The 17,277-nt window shown below is 36.9% G+C and overlaps 1 protein-coding gene across 3 annotated transcripts in view; it reads left to right on the plus strand.

Moving 5' to 3' along the window:
• MFSD8 (major facilitator superfamily domain containing 8) overlaps nt 1-13,042 on the plus strand; it is a 50,336-nt gene extending 37,294 nt beyond the window's left edge. For all 3 annotated transcript variants that reach the window (XM_036997899.2, XM_036997900.2, XM_073237057.1), the window contains 3 exons: nt 9,860-9,963; nt 10,052-10,299; nt 12,321-13,042. In XM_036997899.2, coding sequence (XP_036853794.1) covers nt 9,860-9,963; nt 10,052-10,299; nt 12,321-12,527 — 559 coding nt within the window. In that variant the 3' untranslated portion in view covers nt 12,528-13,042. The remainder of the gene's footprint in view (nt 1-9,859; nt 9,964-10,051; nt 10,300-12,320) is intronic.
• Nucleotides 13,043-17,277: the final 4,235 nt, after the last annotated feature.

The raw sequence follows: 17,277 nt of genomic DNA on the forward strand, positions 1-17,277 counted from the left end.
GCTTCCATTTCTTGGCTATTGTAAATAGTGCTGTGATAAACATAGGGGTGCATCTGTCTTATTCAAACTAGGCTGTTGCATTCTTAGGGTAAATTACTAGAAGTGGGATTCCTGGGTCAAATGGTATTTCTATTTTGAGCTTTATGAGGAACCTCCATACTGCTTTCCACAATGGTTGAACTAATTTACATTCCCACCAGCAATGTAGAGAATTCCCCTTTCTCCACAACCTCGCCAACATTTGTTGTTGTTTGTCTTTTGGATGTTGGCCATCCTGTGGTGAGGTGATATCTCATTGTGGTTTTAATTTGCATTTCTCTGATGATTAGTGATGTGGAGCATCTTTTCATGTACCTGACGGTGATCTGAATTTCTTCTTTAGAGAAGTGTCTATTCAGATCCTCTGCCCATTTCTTAATTGCGTTGCTTTTTGTTTGTTGAGGTGCATGAACTCTTTGTATATTTTGGATGGCAACCCCTTATCAGATGTGTCATTTTTTATGAGTATATTTTCCAATACTGTAGGATGCCTTTTTGTTCTGTTGATGGTGTCCTTTGCTGTACAGAAGCTTTTTACTTTGATATAGTCCCACTTGTTCATTTTTGCTTTTGTTTCCCTTGCCCGGGAAGATAAGTTCATGAAGAAATTGCTCATGCTTATATTCAAGAGAGTTTTGCCTTTATTTTCTTCTAAGAGTTTTATGGTTTTATGATTTACATTCAGGTCTTTGATCCATTTCGAGTTTACTTTTGTGTATGGAGTTAGACAGTAATCCAGTTTCATTCTCTTACATGTAGCTGTCCAGTTTTGCCAACACCAGCTGTTGAAGAGTCTGTCATTTCCTCATTGTATATCCATGGTTCCTTTATCATATGTTAATTAACCATATATGTTTGGGTTAATATCTGGACTCTCTATTCTGTTCCACTGGTCTGTGGGTCTGTTCTTGTGCCAGTACCAAATTGTCTTGATTACTGTGCCTTTGTAGTAGAGCTTGAAGTTGGGAAGTGAGATCCCACCTAATTTACCCTTTCTTCTCAGGATTGCTTTGGCTATTCAAGGTCTTTTGTGGTTCCATATGAATTTTAGAACTATTTGTTCCAGTTTGTTGAAGAATGCTGTTTGTATTTTGATAGGTATTGCTTTGAATCTGTAGATTGCTTTAGGCAGGATGGCCATTTTAACAATATTAATTCTTCCTAGCCAAGAGCATGGGATGAATTTCCAATTATTAGTATTCTCTTTAATTTCTCCTAGGAGTGTCTTGTTGTTTTCAGGGTATAGGTGTTTCACTTCCTTGGTTCAGTTTATTCCTAGATATTTTATTCTTTTTGATGCAATTGTCAATGGAATTGTTTTCTTGATTTCTCTTTCTGCTAGTTCATCATTAGTGTTTAGGAATGCAACAAATTTCTGTGTATTAATTTTGTATCCTGTAACTATGCTGAATTCAGATATTAGTTCTAGTAGTTTTGGAGTGGATTCTTTATAATTTTCTATGTACAATATCATGTCATCTGCAAACAGGGACAGAGTTTAACTTCTTCCCTGCCAGTCTGTATTCCTTTTATTTCTTTGTGTTGTCTGATTGCTGTGGCTAGGACCTCCAGACTATGAATAAAACTGGGGAGAGTGGGCATCCTTGTCTTGTTTCTGATCTTAAAGGAAAAGCTTTTAGCTTCTCACTGTTAAGTATGATGATGGCTGTGGATTTGTCATATATGGCATTTATTATGTGAAGGTACTTGCCCTCTATCCACATTTTGTTGAGCATTTTTGTCATGAATGGATGTTGAATTTTGTTGAATGCTTTTTCAGCAAGTATGAAGATCATTTTTGTTGATGTGGTAGATGATGTTGATTGATTTTTTAATGTTGTACCATCCTTGCATCCCTGGGAAGAATCCCACTTGATCATGATATATGATCATCTTAATATATTTTTGAATTTGGTTTGTTAATATTTTGTTGAGTATTTTTGTATCTATGTTCATCAGGGATATTGGTCTGTAATTTTCTTTTTTTGTGGTATCTTTCCCTGGTTTTGGTATTAGAGTGATGCTGGTCTCATAGAATGAGTTTGGGAATATTCCCTCCTCTTCTAGTTTTTGGAAAATTTTAAGAAAAATGGTTATTAGCTCTTCAGTAAATATTTGATAAAATTTAGAAGTGAAACCATCTGGTCCAGGTGTTTTGTTCTTAGGTATCTTTTGGATTACCAATTTAATTTCATTGCTAGTAATTTTTATATTCAGATTTTCTGTTTCTTCCTAGGTCAGCCTTAGAATGTTGCATTTTTCTAGAAAGTTGTCCATTTCTTCTAGTTTATCCAGTTTGTGAGCACATAATTTTTCAGAGTATTCTCTATTAAATCTTTGTATTTCCTTGGTGTCCATAGTGATTTTTCCTTTCATTTCTGATTCTGTTTATGTGTGTAGACTCTTTTTCTTGATTAAGTCTGGATAAGGGTTTATCTACTTTGTTTATTATTTTCTCAAAGAACCAGCTCCTGATTTCATTGATTCTTTGTACTGTTTTATTCTTCTCAATTTGTATTTTTCTGCTCTAATCTTTATTATGTCCCTCCTTCTACTGACTTGGGCCTCATTTGTTCTTCTTTTTCTGGTTTCGTTAATTGTCAGTTTAGACTGTTCATATGGGATTGTTCTTCTTTCCTGAGCTAAGCCTGTATTGCAATATACTTCCCTCTTATCATGGCCTTTGCTGCATCGCACAGATTTTGCAGTGTTTAATCATTGTTGTCATTTGTCTCCCTATACTGCTTGATCTCTGTTTTTATTTGATCACTGATCCTTTGATTATTTAGCCACATGTTATTAAACCTCCATGTGTTTGTGGGCTTTTTCATTTTTTTTCTGTAATTCATTTCCACTTCCATACCTTTGTGGCCTGAGAAGTTGGTTGGGACAATTTTAATCTTTTTTAATTTAGTGAGGCTTTCTTTGTTGCCTAGTATAAGATCTATTCTTGAAAATGTTCCTTGTGCACTTGAGAAGAATGTGTGTTTTGTTGCTTTTGGATGGAGTTTTCTGTTGATGTCTGGTCCATCTGTTCTAATACATTGTTCAGTGTCTCTGTGTCCTTACTTATTTTCTGTCTTGTTAATCTGTCTTTTGGAGTGAGGTTTTGAAATCTCCTAGAATGAATGCATCACATTCTGTTTTGCCCTTTAATTCTGTTAGTATTTGTTTCACATATGTACGTGATCCTGTGTTGGGCGCATAGACATTTATAATAGTTATATCCTCTTGTTGGACCGACCCCTTTATCATTTTGTAATGTCCTTCTTTTTCTCTTGTTACTTTCTTTGTTTTGAAGTCTATTTTATCTACTACAAGTACTGCAACTCCTGCTTTTTTCTCCCTATCAATTGAATGAAATATCTTTTTCCATCTGTGCACTTTTAGTCTGTGTATGTCTTTGGTTTTAAAGTGAGTCTCTTGTAGGCATCATATAGGCAGATTTTGTTTTTTTATCCATTCAGTGACTGTGTGTCTTTTGATTGGTGCATTCAGACCATTTACATTTAGGGTGATTATTGATAGGTATGTACTTATTGCCATTGCAGGTTTTAGAGTCATGGTTACCAAAGATTCAAGGGTAATTCCCTTACTTTGTAACAGTCTAGTTTAACTCAGTATTATATTATAAATACAACCTAAAGGTTGTTTTTTTTTTCTTTTTTCATCCTTTTTCTTATTCCTCCATTCTTTATTTATTAGGTGTTGTATTCTGTACTCTTTTTCTGTCCCTTGGCTGACTTTGCGGGTAGTTGATTTGATTTTGCATCTGCTTAATAATTAATTGTTCTCCCTTTTTTAGTGGGTTTTATTTCCTCTTGTGACAGCTATTTAGACTTAAGAACACTTCCATCTTTAGGATTCCCTCCATAATAGACTGTAGAGATGGTTTGTGGGAGGTAAGTTCTCTCAGATTTTGCTTCTCTGGAAATTATTTAATCCCTGTTTCAAATGTAAATGATAATCTTTCTGGATAAAGTATTCTTGGTTTGAGTCCCTTCTGCTTCGTTGTATTAAATATATCATACCTCTCCCTCCTGGTCTGTACGGTTTCTCCTGAGAAGTCTGATGATAGCCTGATGGGTTTTCCTTTGTAGGTGATCTTTTTACTCTCTCTTGCTTCTTTTAAAATTCTGTCCTTATCCTTGATATTTGCCATATTATATGTCTTGGTAGTTGTCTTCCTTGGGTCCCTTGTTTTGGGAGATCTATGCATCTCTATGGCCTGAGAGACTATCTCCTTCCCCAGATTGGGAAGTTTTCTGCAATTATCTCCTCAATGACACTTTCTATCCCTTTTTCTCTCTCTTCTTCTTCTGGTATTGCTATAATGTGAATTCTGTTCCTTTTAGATTGGTCACACAGTTCTCTCAATATTGTTTCATTCTTGGATATCCTTTTTTTTCTCTGTGCCTCGGCTTCTTTGTATTCCTCTTCTCCAATTTCTATTCCATTTACCGTCTCCTCTACTACCTCTAATCTGATTTTAAATCCCTCCATTGTATGTTTCATTTCAGATGTGGAATATCTTAATGATTGAATCTCCATCCTAAATTTGTCCCCAAGTTCCTGATATTTTTCTGTACCTCCATGAGCATGTTTATGATTTTTATTTTGAACTCTCTTTCAGGAAGATTGGTGAGTTCAGTTTCATTTGGGCCTTTTCTAGTTTTTGTGAGATTTTGGTCCAAACCAGGTTCCTTTGAGGTTTCATATTTGTATGTGGCACCCTCTACTTCCCAGAAGCTCTAGTCTCTGGAGCTGCTCAGCCCATGGAGTGTTGTTGGGTGTCAAAGGGGAACAGCAGTGGTGCCTGAGGGGAGGAAAGAGCTGTTTCTTGCTTCCCGGCTCCAATGGCTATCTCCATTGTCAGAACCAGTGGGTTGAGCACACAGGTATAAGCCTCTGTGCTTTACTTCTGTGGCTATCATAGGCAGGCCCTACCTCTTGCTGGCCTGATGCCAGGGCAGTGACTACTGGTTTGCAAGCAGTGCCAGCAGGGCAGGAGGAAGGTTCAGGAGGCTGCGTATCACAGTGGGGGTTGCAGATCTGAGTAGCCAGCTGGGGGGATGGAGCACCTGAAGCTCCTGAAAGTTCCCAACCTGCTGGGCAGAGTTTGCCGATCCAACCTTGTCCACCTATCCCTTCTCCCGCCCAGCAACCTCCATGAAAACCCTGCCCCTTCGGCAGCCCTCTTGTTGCTAGGAAGCTTCTCAAACCTCCCGCCTTTCCTTTGTCCCAGAGCAATAGGTTGTGGATCCCTGTCCTCCACAAATGGCTGGAATGTCTATCTCTCCAGGTATTTTGCCTGTCTTAGCTTTCCAACGCCACTAATCTCCAGAGCACCATGCAATGTAGGTTTGTGCTCCCAAAGCAGGTCTCCAGGGCTGTGTGTTCAGCAGTCCTAGGCTTCCACCCCCTCCCTGCTGTGTTTCTCTTCCTCTTACCATTGAGCTGGGGTTGGGGAAGTGCTTGGGTCCCGCCGGATCAAGGCTTTGGTATGTTACTGTGTTTTGTGAGATCTGCTCTGTTCTCCAGGTGTATGCAGTCTGGCACAGCCTTCTTTCCTGTTGCTCTTTTAGGATTAGTTGTATTAACTATATTTTCATGTTATATGTGGTTTTGGGAGGAGTTTTCTGTCTCACCTCTCACTCTGCTATCTTGAATCCGAATACCCCCTTTTATGTTTTATGTAAAGTATTTCTTAAAGTGTATTTCATAAATGTGCTGTATGGTAATATTTGTAATATGTAATACACAATTTGCAATATGGTAACATTCCTGCTTTATGGTAATATTTTTTATGCAACAAAAATGATTTAGTGGTTAAGTGTGGAAAAATCAGGTTAAAATTGCCAAAGGTTTTTACTCTAAAACTTCTAAATCTTCAAGCATATACTGTATCACCACCTTGACAAATACAGTATATAGTATTTGTCAAAGTTATTTGTAACTTTTACCACAGAACACTGTTTTAAAGAAGCATTTTGTAGATGTTCTACTGTAAAGAACATACTTTGGGGGGAATGCTTTTAAAAAATTAAGTTCATACATATAGTCTGTGTTGTTACAGTTGTTGAATTTAGGCAGCTCTAACAATTTAATTATTAAAATAATTTAATAATACTTTAGAACTTTAATAAAGTTCTAAAATAATTAACAAATATTGAGTCAGTCTGTAGGGTTAGATGCTTTAAGGGTTACTATGAAGATTCCTGTCCTAGAGTCAAACAGAGGGACCAAGGTATAGGCAGACATAGAAATTCAAAGTTAAATAATGGTAGATGTGAAAAAACATCATGCTACAAAAGTAGAGCAGTACTGCTGATAAGCATTCTTAGAGATTGTCCAATTGCATACCTGCAAAGAGCTTGTGTTTTGTGCCAATAAATGCAAGCGTGAAGTCAGGATAATGACAAGTACTATGAAGAATAGAGCAGATGAAGAGAATAGAGTGTCAAGGGCCAGGCTGGGAGAGAGGGGGAGTGTTATTTTGATTGAATGTTCAAGGAAGGCATGTTTGATGAAGTAACATCCAAGCAGAGACCTCAGGGAAGTCAGAGAACAGCCATGCCCTGGTCTGGAACTCTCTTCAGAAGACTGAGCTTACAGTGCCTAAGGAACAAGCTGGAAGGCCAGTTTGGCCAGAGCAAAATGAGAGAAATGTCAAATGGGAAAAGATCAGGTTGGAAAGGTGTGAAGCCTTACAAGTATACTGAGGATGTTGGGAACTATTTGGGTTTTCTTTTAGGAAGCTCTTGATCTTGTTTGTATCTTTCACTTTTTATTATGGAAAATTTTTAGCATATACAAAGGTATAGAGAGCATCACATACTGAATCTCTAATATCTGTTATTGAACTTCAACAATCATAAACCCTTGGACGATCTTGATTCATCTGTACCTCAACCTATTCCACACTCTCTACCCCTGCATCTGGATTATTTTGAAGTTGATCCCAGACATCATTTCATGTCTTCCATAAATATTTCAATTTGCGTCTCTCAAAAGTTAATGATTATAAGTATATAAAGAGCTCATACACCTCAACAAACAAAAAGCGAATAATCCAATTAAAAAGTGGGCAGAGGAGCTGAACAGACAGTTCTCCAAAGAAGAAATTCAGATGGCCAACAGACAAATGAAAAGATGCTCCATATCGCTAGTCATCAGAGAAATGCAAATTAAAACCACAGTGAGATATCACCTCACACCAGTAAGGATCGCCACCATCCAAAAGACAAACAGCAACAAATGTTGGCGAGGTTGTGGAGAAAGGGGAATTCTCTACACTGCTGGTGGGAATGTAAATTAGTTCAACCATTGTCGAAAGCAGTATGGAGGTTCCTCAAAAAGCTCAAAATAGACATACCATTTGACCCAGGAATCCCACTTCTAGTAATTTACCCTAAGAATGCAGCAGCCCAGTTTGAAAAATACAGGTGTACCCCTATGTTTATCGCAGCACTATTTACAATAGTCAAGAAATGGAAGCAACCTAAGTGTCCATCAGTAGATGAATGGATAAAGAAGATGTGGTACATATACACAATGGAATATTATTCAGCCATAAGAAGAAAAAAATCCTACCATTTTCAACACCATGGATGGAGCTAGAGTGTATTATGCTCAGTGAAATAAGCCAGGCAGAGAAAGACAAGTACCAAATGATTTCACTCATACGTGGAATATAAGAACAAAGGAAAAACTGAAGGAACAAAACAGCAGCAGACTCACAGAACCCAAGAATGGACTAACAGTTGCCAAAGGGAAAGGGACTGGGGAGGATGGGTGGGAAGGGAGGGAGAAGGGGGCCTTACGATTAGCATGTATAATGTGGGGGGGCCACTGGGAGGGCTGTGCAACACAGAGAAAACAAGTAGTGATTCTACAGCATTTTACTATGCTGATGAACAGTGACTAATTGGGTATGTGGGGGGGACTTGATGAAGGGGGGAGTCTAGTAAACATAATGTTCCTCAAAAAAAAATTAATGATTACAACGTTATCACATCAAAAAAATTTGGTGATATCGTAATATCATCAAATATCTAAAAAGTATTCAAATTTTCTCCATTGTCTCAAATGTTGTTTTTTTTATTTGTTTTCTTCTATATTGTTTTATTGTGCTTTACAGCTTACTTATTTGACCCAGGCTTTTAAATTTCTTACGTGTCTTTTAATCTATAGGTTTCTTTTCTACCTCTCTTGCATTTGTTCCCTTACAAATTGGAAAGACCAAGATGTGTGCACTGTTGTTTCCCACAGTTTGGATTGGGCTGATTCAATCCCTTTGGTTTTTTTAGGTTTTTTTTATTTTTTAATTTTTTGATATCATTAATGTATAATTACTTGAATAACATAATGGTTACTAGACTCCCCCTATTATCAAGTCCCCACCACATACCCCATTACAGTCACTGTCCATCAGTGTAGTAAGATGCTATAGAATCATTACTTGTCTTCTCTATGCTATGCTGCCTTTCCCATGCCCCCATCCCCGCTACATTATGTGTGCTAATTTTAATGACCCGGTTTCTCCTTTATCCCTCACTTCCCACCCATCTTACCCAATCCCTTTCCCTTTGGTAACTGTTAGTTGATTCTTGGGTTCTGTGAGTCTGCTGCTGTTTTGTTCCTTCAGTTTTTCCTTTGTTCTTATACTCCACACATGAGTGAAACCGTTTGATACTTGTCTTTTTCCACCTGGCTTATTTCACTGAGCATAATACCCTCTAGCTCCATCCATGTTGTTGCAAATGGTAGGATTTGTATTTTTTTGTGGCTGAATAATATTCCATTGTGTATATGTACCACATGTTCTTTATCCATTCATTTACTGATGGACACTTAGGTTGCTTCCATTTCTTGGCTATTGTAAATAGTGCTGCGATAAACATAGGGCTGCATATGTCTTTTTCAAACTGGGCTCCTGTATTCTTAGAGTAAATTCCTAGGAGTGGTAAATCCCTTTGTTTTTGTGATGTTCTTTTTCCTTTAACATTTTCTGGTGTTTACTATATTTCTCAAAAATTGGTATTAGATAGAGGCTTGATGAGATTTTAGTTCAGTTTTTTTGGCAAGAATCCTTTATAGGTGGTGTTATTTGCTTGTATCAGGAGAAATGTTTTATCTCTTCTTATGATGTAAGTGGCCCTTGATCATTCTCTCAGCCCTTTAATTCATTAGCAGATAATGGCAAAATTCTGGTATTTTATTCCATCATTCCTTTATTTGTTTCCTGGAACACTTGCTTAAAAGACAAGCTTCCTTCCCATCACCAACTATTTAGTTATCCTGAGGTGTAGTTTGTAGAAAGACAGTGTGACTCTTTCCTTTTATTAAGTGATTTTAAAATAATGATTTCATCCCTGACATCTTCTGAAAGTGACCAAGAGTATTTTATTTTAATATAGTATGAATTCACAGATTATAATATTTTTATGTGTTTCTATGCATTATCACTGTTAATCTTTTTGGTGTTCATGTAGTCGTGGCTTGGGCCAGCTTCCTCACACTGGCTCTGAGTTCTTTTACTGTGGTGTAGTCGTCACTAATAGTTTCTCTGCTTTCTGATATGACAAGATGACTAAGCTCATCATATCCATTTTCTTTCCCAGACCTGGAATCAGCCAGTTTTGAGAGGAATTCTGATTTATTTCAGTGAGAAGTTATATTTAGCACTCATATTAATTGGTATACCACTAAAAGTATCAAGGAATCATTTTATGTATAGTTTTGAAAATTTTTGAAGTAATGAAACTGTGTCATACTCTACTGTTCATTTTTAAATTACAGAGTTTTTGTTCTTTAACAGGATTGGTGAGCGTGCTATTCTCCTGGGAGGACTCATCGTTGTATGGGTTGGCTTCTTTATCTTGTTACCTTGGGGAAATCAATTCCCCAAAATACAGTGGGAAGGTATAGCCATATATAATTCTATCATGTTAGCTCCTGTTACTCATGTAAAATCAACAAATAATGCACTGTACTCATTTTGTTTTTACAGCTTTGCATAATAATTCAATCCCTAATACCACATTTGGGGAAATTATTATTACTCTCTGGAAGTCTCCACCAGACGATCACAATGAAGGACCAACTGGTTGCCCAACTGAACAGGCCTGGTGTCTCTACACCCCCATGGTCCATCTGGCCCAGTTCCTCACATCAGCTGTGCTCATTGGAATAGGTTATCCGTCCTGTAATGTTATTTCCTATACGTTATATTCAAAAATTCTGGGTCCAAAACCTCAGGTGAGTCAGTTACCCTGACGTTGCAATTATGTGAAGTATAATTGTAAGCACTCACATTTTTTGCTGCCATTCTCATACTGATTTGAGGGATTTTTGTCATGTCATCATTTAAAATTTTAAAAATCCCATAGCTTTTGTAAAAAGTACTTATAAGATTTATATGCTGAAATTTAACAAAAATACTATAAGTTAAAACTTAAAGGTGTCTTGAACTAAGAGATTATGAGGTCAACATCATTTTCATAAGAAACAAATTTGAAGCATAAATTTCTGAAACTCATTCTTAAACTAGGTAACAGGAAACCAAAACTGATAGGTAAATTTGGATGTAGCCTTAATTTCATCTGGCCCTAGGGACAATTACTAAGTGATGAAAACATAGCGGTCTTAAAAGTGTACAGAAACTATGTATATTTTAAAATTAGTTTCTATTATAAGAATTTCCATATTCATTATATAAAAATTAGGAAAAGCATAGAAGCAAAATGGAGAAAAATATCAAAGAGACAATTACTACTAACATTTCATTGAAATGAGAGTTTCATTTCCAGTGTACATCTAAGTGTGTAGGTTTATGTGTTTAACACAAAAATTGGATTATATATTGATATTATTTTGTAATCTGATTTTTTTAAAAATATAACCATATGTTGTAGATATTCTCCCATGACATTTTTCTTTCAGAGAATTATTTTTAATAGAGGTACTGTACTCTGTTTTATATATGTACCATTATATATTCAGTCATTTTCTTATTCTACATTTAGGTTACTTTCAGGTTTTACTTCTGACTTTTTAGTAGCAATTGTTTAAATGCCACAAAATAAAAATAGTACCTTCCTCTTTAAAAACTTAACTGATAGTTTTACTGATTTTTAAGATAGAAATTAGTGTTTATTGAAATAAGGCAAAGAAAAAAATTTTCATGTATTTTAAAGCTGTAATAGTAGGCAAAACATTTGGGTAATTTCTGTTTTTTAACCCATTGTATTTTCAGATTTTCAAAATCAATAATAAAAGCATATGAATTATAAAACAATGCATGACAGTTGTAATAAAATTCAAATAATTTGAAATGTATATAGTAGGAAATGAAGGCTTCTTTTAACCTCACCACCCTAAAGCCTCTGTTTACTTCTCTTGTACCTACCCTTCAAGACATTCTTCTATGCCTATTCAAACATATCCACACACGTGCTTTCCTTAAAAAAGATGAAACAAATTACATTAAATTTCATGTACATAAAGTTTCTTCTTCATCTTGGATTTTTCTTTTTTTACTTAATATGCCATAGCTGTCATTCCATGGCAGTGCGTATAGATGTTACTCTCATCAGAAGATCTTACTCTGTATAAGAACTTATACTTTTAAGCAACTGCTTAGCATTCCATTCATTAAATATACCATAATTTGTTCATTTAATATGCAGTTGGTATCCAGATTGTTTTTAGTTGGGGATATTAAAGTGCTGCTGCACTGCACATGCTCGGGTGGACTTAACGGTTATAGTTTTGAGGATGGTAGTTGGAAGAGTGGCGTTGTGGAGGAGTGGACAGTGAGATAGTAGAGTCAGCCAAAGATGGCTCCAGATTTCTTGGACAAATTACTTGAATTTTCTGAGCTTCAACTTCCACATTTGTTCAGTGTGGGTAACACCAGTTGTAGAAATTTGTGAACACTGGAAAAAACATAAGTAAAGCCCCTAACACAGTGTTGGAAGATAACAAGTACAAAATAAATGTAAACTTTAAGAGGCAAATAAATTATATTGTTCCCAGGGCTTCCACAGACATTGTTTGTCCCTTTATACTACTTGTATTTTTTTCCTAAACTATATCAAATAAATTTATTATTAATTATTTCCTATATTTATAGAGAACTACTTTATATTTAACTTAAAAAGGAGAGATGGAGAAGTGAATCTTGTGAGGTTGCTGTCCTTTTATAATAGTAGCATTATCTTTGTTTTTTAAAATCACTCAACTTGACTGTCAATCTGCTCTCGTCTCCCATCCCACAGGGCGTGTACATGGGCTGGCTAACAGCTTCTGGAAGTGCAGCACGGATTCTTGGACCTGTGTTCATCAGCCAAGCATACACTTCCTGGGGCCCACGATGGGCATTCAGCCTTGTGTGTGGAATAGTGGTGCTTGCCATCATACTCCTGGGAGCGGCTTACAAAAGATTGGTCGCTTTTTCTGTAAGGCATGGAAGAATTCAAGAGTGACATCACTAAGACCGTGATGGAAAGTGCTTGCTATGTGCAACCTCCTCTTCTAAGGCTCTGCTTGATCATTGCTATGAGTCAGTATCCAGAAGTCAGGCTGCAGATATTATATATTTTGAATAACAAGAACATGTATTGAATAACACAGGGAACTGTGTGTAATTGTGAATAGTAAGATAATATAAAACATTCTGGATTCCCATAATTTCCTTATCTCAAAAAACAAATATTCTTCACATAACACCATTTTTGGGCTTGCATGAACTCATGAGTGAATGGACAATGGTCTGTAAATGTGTAGTTATACTCAATTGAAATTGCAGAGGTGTTAAAATAATGAGAATATCTATACAGTGACTCATTAAGAGTTTTGTATAAATTACCTATAACAGAATGAAATTATAAAAAATTGTTTACCTAATAGTTTTGTTCAAAGGTACCTTTTAATTTATTATAAATTTCACTTTCTATTATTAACAAGTTTCCTTATGAAATAAAAATCATGATTCATTAAATTTTCCACTTAACTGTGCCTGCTCTTCCTTACCTTACTTTCTATAAGTCATTATTTTTATTACTACACCTTCTGTCTTGTTTTAGTTCAGGATCTTACTAACTCCAAAGTTAGTAAATGAATACTAATAGTGCTACTACTTGAACAATAAAGAGGATTAAGAGATCAAGATGGATTTTACTACCATTAGTAGGATTACTTTTTTCTTTCCATTGCTAATAAATAATACAGTTTTGAAACAAAAGCCAGGTGTTACTGTATACATATAATGAACAGCAAACTGTTTATTAAAATTATTGGCATTTTTTAACTCCCTCAAAATCTGGAGAAAAACTATCACTTAACTACTTAACTTTTCCCATTTCTCAGTAGTGGCAAGGAAAACTCAATAGTTTTCAATCTATGTCTGCATTATCTATTCAGAACTGCAGAATTTAAAATTTGGTTGGGCCATGACAGCCCCAGTCTAGTCAGCCTAAAATATATTTGAGACAAAATGACTTTATGTAGCATTTACTGAGTTACTTGTACTTAGCTAAATCATACTCTGTGTATGATTTCTACCTCTACATAAGTTGAATGCTGGTTAAAGGCACTAACTAGTACAGAACCATGCATATGGATAATCAATATTACAAAAACATGTAAAAATATGTCTAAGTACTTTTTCAAATGCTTCCTGTTCTTTGTTATACTTTAAAATCTGAGACTAAACAAGTAAACACTACAATATACACTTTATAGTAAGTTTGCTGTACTTTTTTTTTTTTTTTTTTTGTCTTGAACAGGAGTAACTTATTTTTTTCTGGAGACCAGAAGTCTGAGATCAAGGTGCTAGGAAGGTTGGTTTCTTTAGAGGCCTCTCCTTGGCTTGTGGATGGATACCTGCTCCCTGTGCCTTCTGTTTGTTTATTTCCAGGTTTCTTGATACATTGACATATAACATTCTGTAAGTTGAAGGTGTACAGCATATTGACTTGGTACACTTTATATATTGCAAAATGATCACCACCATAGCATTAGCTAACAACTCCATAACTTAACACTATTTTCTTTTCTGTGGTGAGAAGATTTAAGATCTACTCTCTTAGCAACTTTCAAGTATACAAATACAGTATAATCACCATGCTATACAATAGATCCCCAGAATTTTTTCATCTTATAAATACTCCCTTTCTCCACATCCTCACCAACACTTGTTATCTCTTATCTTTTTGATGATAGCCATTCTAACAGGTGTGAGATGTTATCTCACTGTAGTTTTGATTTGCATTTCCTTGTGGTTTTGTGATGTGGAGCACCTTTTCAGGTAACTGTTGGCCATTTATATGCCTTTGGGAATGTCTGTTCAGATCTTCTGCCCATTTTTAGTGAGACTGCTTTTTTTTTCTTTTTTCTTATTTACTATTGAAGTTTGTTGTACTTCTAACTTCTTCAGTTATAACACAAGGCTCAAACTGAGATAAATCATCCTGTGATTAAATTTTAGAGATTGTTTTCACTCTTCACCTCCCCTAGCAAGACTGCTTCAGTTAGATATATCAGAGCTACATCCAGGTTTCTGGCCCTTTGGTCGAGTCCTAGCATCCCTCTTCCCCAATGCTCTGCAGTTCCTTCCTGTCTTACGTTTTTTTTGGGTAATGTACAAAGAGTAAACTCCACCTTTGGTTCAGATAGTGTGCATTATGGAAACAGCAACAATAACAATGATGAAAATGATAATAGCAAACATTTATGGAGTTTTTTTCATATTCCTGGTAATATGTAATGTATAGTTTAAATCTCACAGATGTCATATAGAGTGAAGGTTATTATGATTCCCATTGTACAGATGGGACAGAGAAGTTCTGGTACTTTTCTGTAAGTAACAGTCTATCTTCAGAGTACACATCCTTAACCACCATATTTTTCGTAGTGGGGAAAATAGCCCAGAAAGCTACAGGAGTAGTCAATTAATTGCTAATTGTAGGGTAAATTAAGTTACCTATACCAGTGATTCCTATTAGCATAAATATTTGAGAAACAATTTGAAGCCCACTGATTGGGGCTTTTATCTTAGCATTATTAGCAAGACTGTCCCCATACAAGAATCTGACAGAATTTTCACAAAGACTTGTAATACTGAATAAAATTCAGATGAACTATAATCTTGCAAAAATGGCTGCCAGCTTCCTTTTCTGAGGGTCATTTCTGGAGAATTATCCCAATACACATCTTGGCACAGTTGAAGGAAGTAGCATGGGGTTGAGGAAAGGATAGGAAGGTAAAATTTGACCAAAAAAATCACCTAGTTAAGTTCTTGAATTGGACAAGTTGAGTATAAAGTGAAAAAGATGATGGACCTTAAGGTACCACTAAAATACCACTAAAATCAGTGTCTTTTTAAGAAAAGGTTTTTTGAAAGACCTAAATTCAAACCTGATAGGAAAAAGTGATTTTCATATTTAAAGGGATTTATAATGTCACAAAACATCTCCACGCTACTTGGCTAAGCTTGGCTACATTTAAAATACCAGTTCTCTTGCATAAAGTTAAATTTACATGTAAATTTTATAGAGAGGATAAGCTATTTATGTGCATCTGCTCAAGAATAGATTAACTTATTTTGAAGGGAAATTTTAGGTACATTTTTACTATTGCAGACTTATTTGTAATTTAATGTAGTTAACATTGTGAATGTACATTTTCTAATAGGATTGTTATGTGTATATATGTTATACCTTAAAACTTTATTCATTAATATTTTTCAGTACACATTCATGGGTTTCCCACTAAATGCCAATCACAATGCCATTGTTGGGAATAGAGCAGTGAGCAAAATACATAGGGCCCCTCCCCTCATGGGACTTCCTTATGTGGGGAAGTTGGGGTTCCTATGGCCAGGATCCTCACTGAACTTAAGCCACATGATGATGTAACTGGCCTGTTGCTGGGCTATCGCTTCCACACCTTTAGGCAATGAGCTATTATTGCGCTATATAGAAAGCTTGACCCAGTGCTCTGGGCGGAGGCAGAGACACTAGTGCTCGAACTACCACTGGGAGAACAAGCCGGGTAATAAACCCTTTCAGCCCAAGAACATTCTACTGTCACTTCTTTGGTCACACTGAAACCATAATGAACTTGCCCAGGGCTGAAACCCATTGGCAAGACAATTGGTGAAGCTGGCAGGGTTCATTGTTGATCAAGGAAAAACACAGGCTTCCCTTATGGGAGGGGTGCTTCAGCAGGCTGCCCCTGTGAATGGGGAGACAATGGATTGTTCCCCAGTGGGTATGTGGTCTGAGGTGGCTTGCCTCCTAGAGGACTGGGCCTTACCCCAGGACTGGAGGCAAGTGGAGGTGATACCTGAGGCAGTAGGGATAGCCCTTGGTATATAGTAAGTAGACCTTTTGAGAGACAGAGTGCCCGTGAGGCAGCAGGGACTGTGGGTTGGCTGCTTCTCACAGTATTAAAAAAGTCTACAGAAGAGGCAGTCATGCTCCTGAAAAAGACCCAACATATGGAGGCATGAGAATGCAAGCTGCAAACTTCTGTGGATATTCTGAAGAAGGAAATGGCATTGATGCGAGAGGAGGCTGCATGAGAACACTGGCAACAAGGTGATATTGAAGAGGTAGAAGATTCCTTACAGAATGAGACAGCAGTGCTGCCACGTACTCTGAAGGAGGAAAAGGCCACAAAGGAAAAAGACGAATTCCTGAGGGAAGCACAGGTGGAGGTGAAAAGAGAACACCAGCTGCGAAGCATTGAGGTGAAGGTAAGAGAGCTGCTGAAGACTGAGCTAGCATTGCTGCGAGGCATGGCAGAAAAGGTAAAGGTTGTAGCAGAGGAGGCACTCAGGGGAGGGGATAGAAAGGTGCCATCAGCCCCAGAAATGGAGGAGCTGGGGTGGTGTCGGAGGCACTGACCCCTCCTGTATTGAAAGCATTCCCAGTGGTTGTCAAGAAAATAAAGACCCAGAAGCTGAGAGTTCCTCAAGAAGAGGAACAGCTCCCTCCCTCAGTCATGGAGCCCACCCCTATGCTCCACCCCTATACTCAGGCTGAGCTGGTGGATTTGGGCTCCCGGTTTTGGCAGAAGCTCTTGGAGTCAATATCAGCTTGGCTCCTGTGTCTGTGGGACTTAGGGGTGGATGGAATTGTTCTATTGGGATCAGATATGGGAAAGGTGTCTTCCCTGACAGTTCAGCCTGCCTTAAGGCAGTGGTTACAAAGTGCACAACAGACACCAGGG

This window comes from Manis javanica, chromosome 5 (genome assembly GCF_040802235.1).
Source record: "Manis javanica isolate MJ-LG chromosome 5, MJ_LKY, whole genome shotgun sequence".
NCBI lineage: Eukaryota > Metazoa > Chordata > Mammalia > Pholidota > Manidae > Manis > Manis javanica.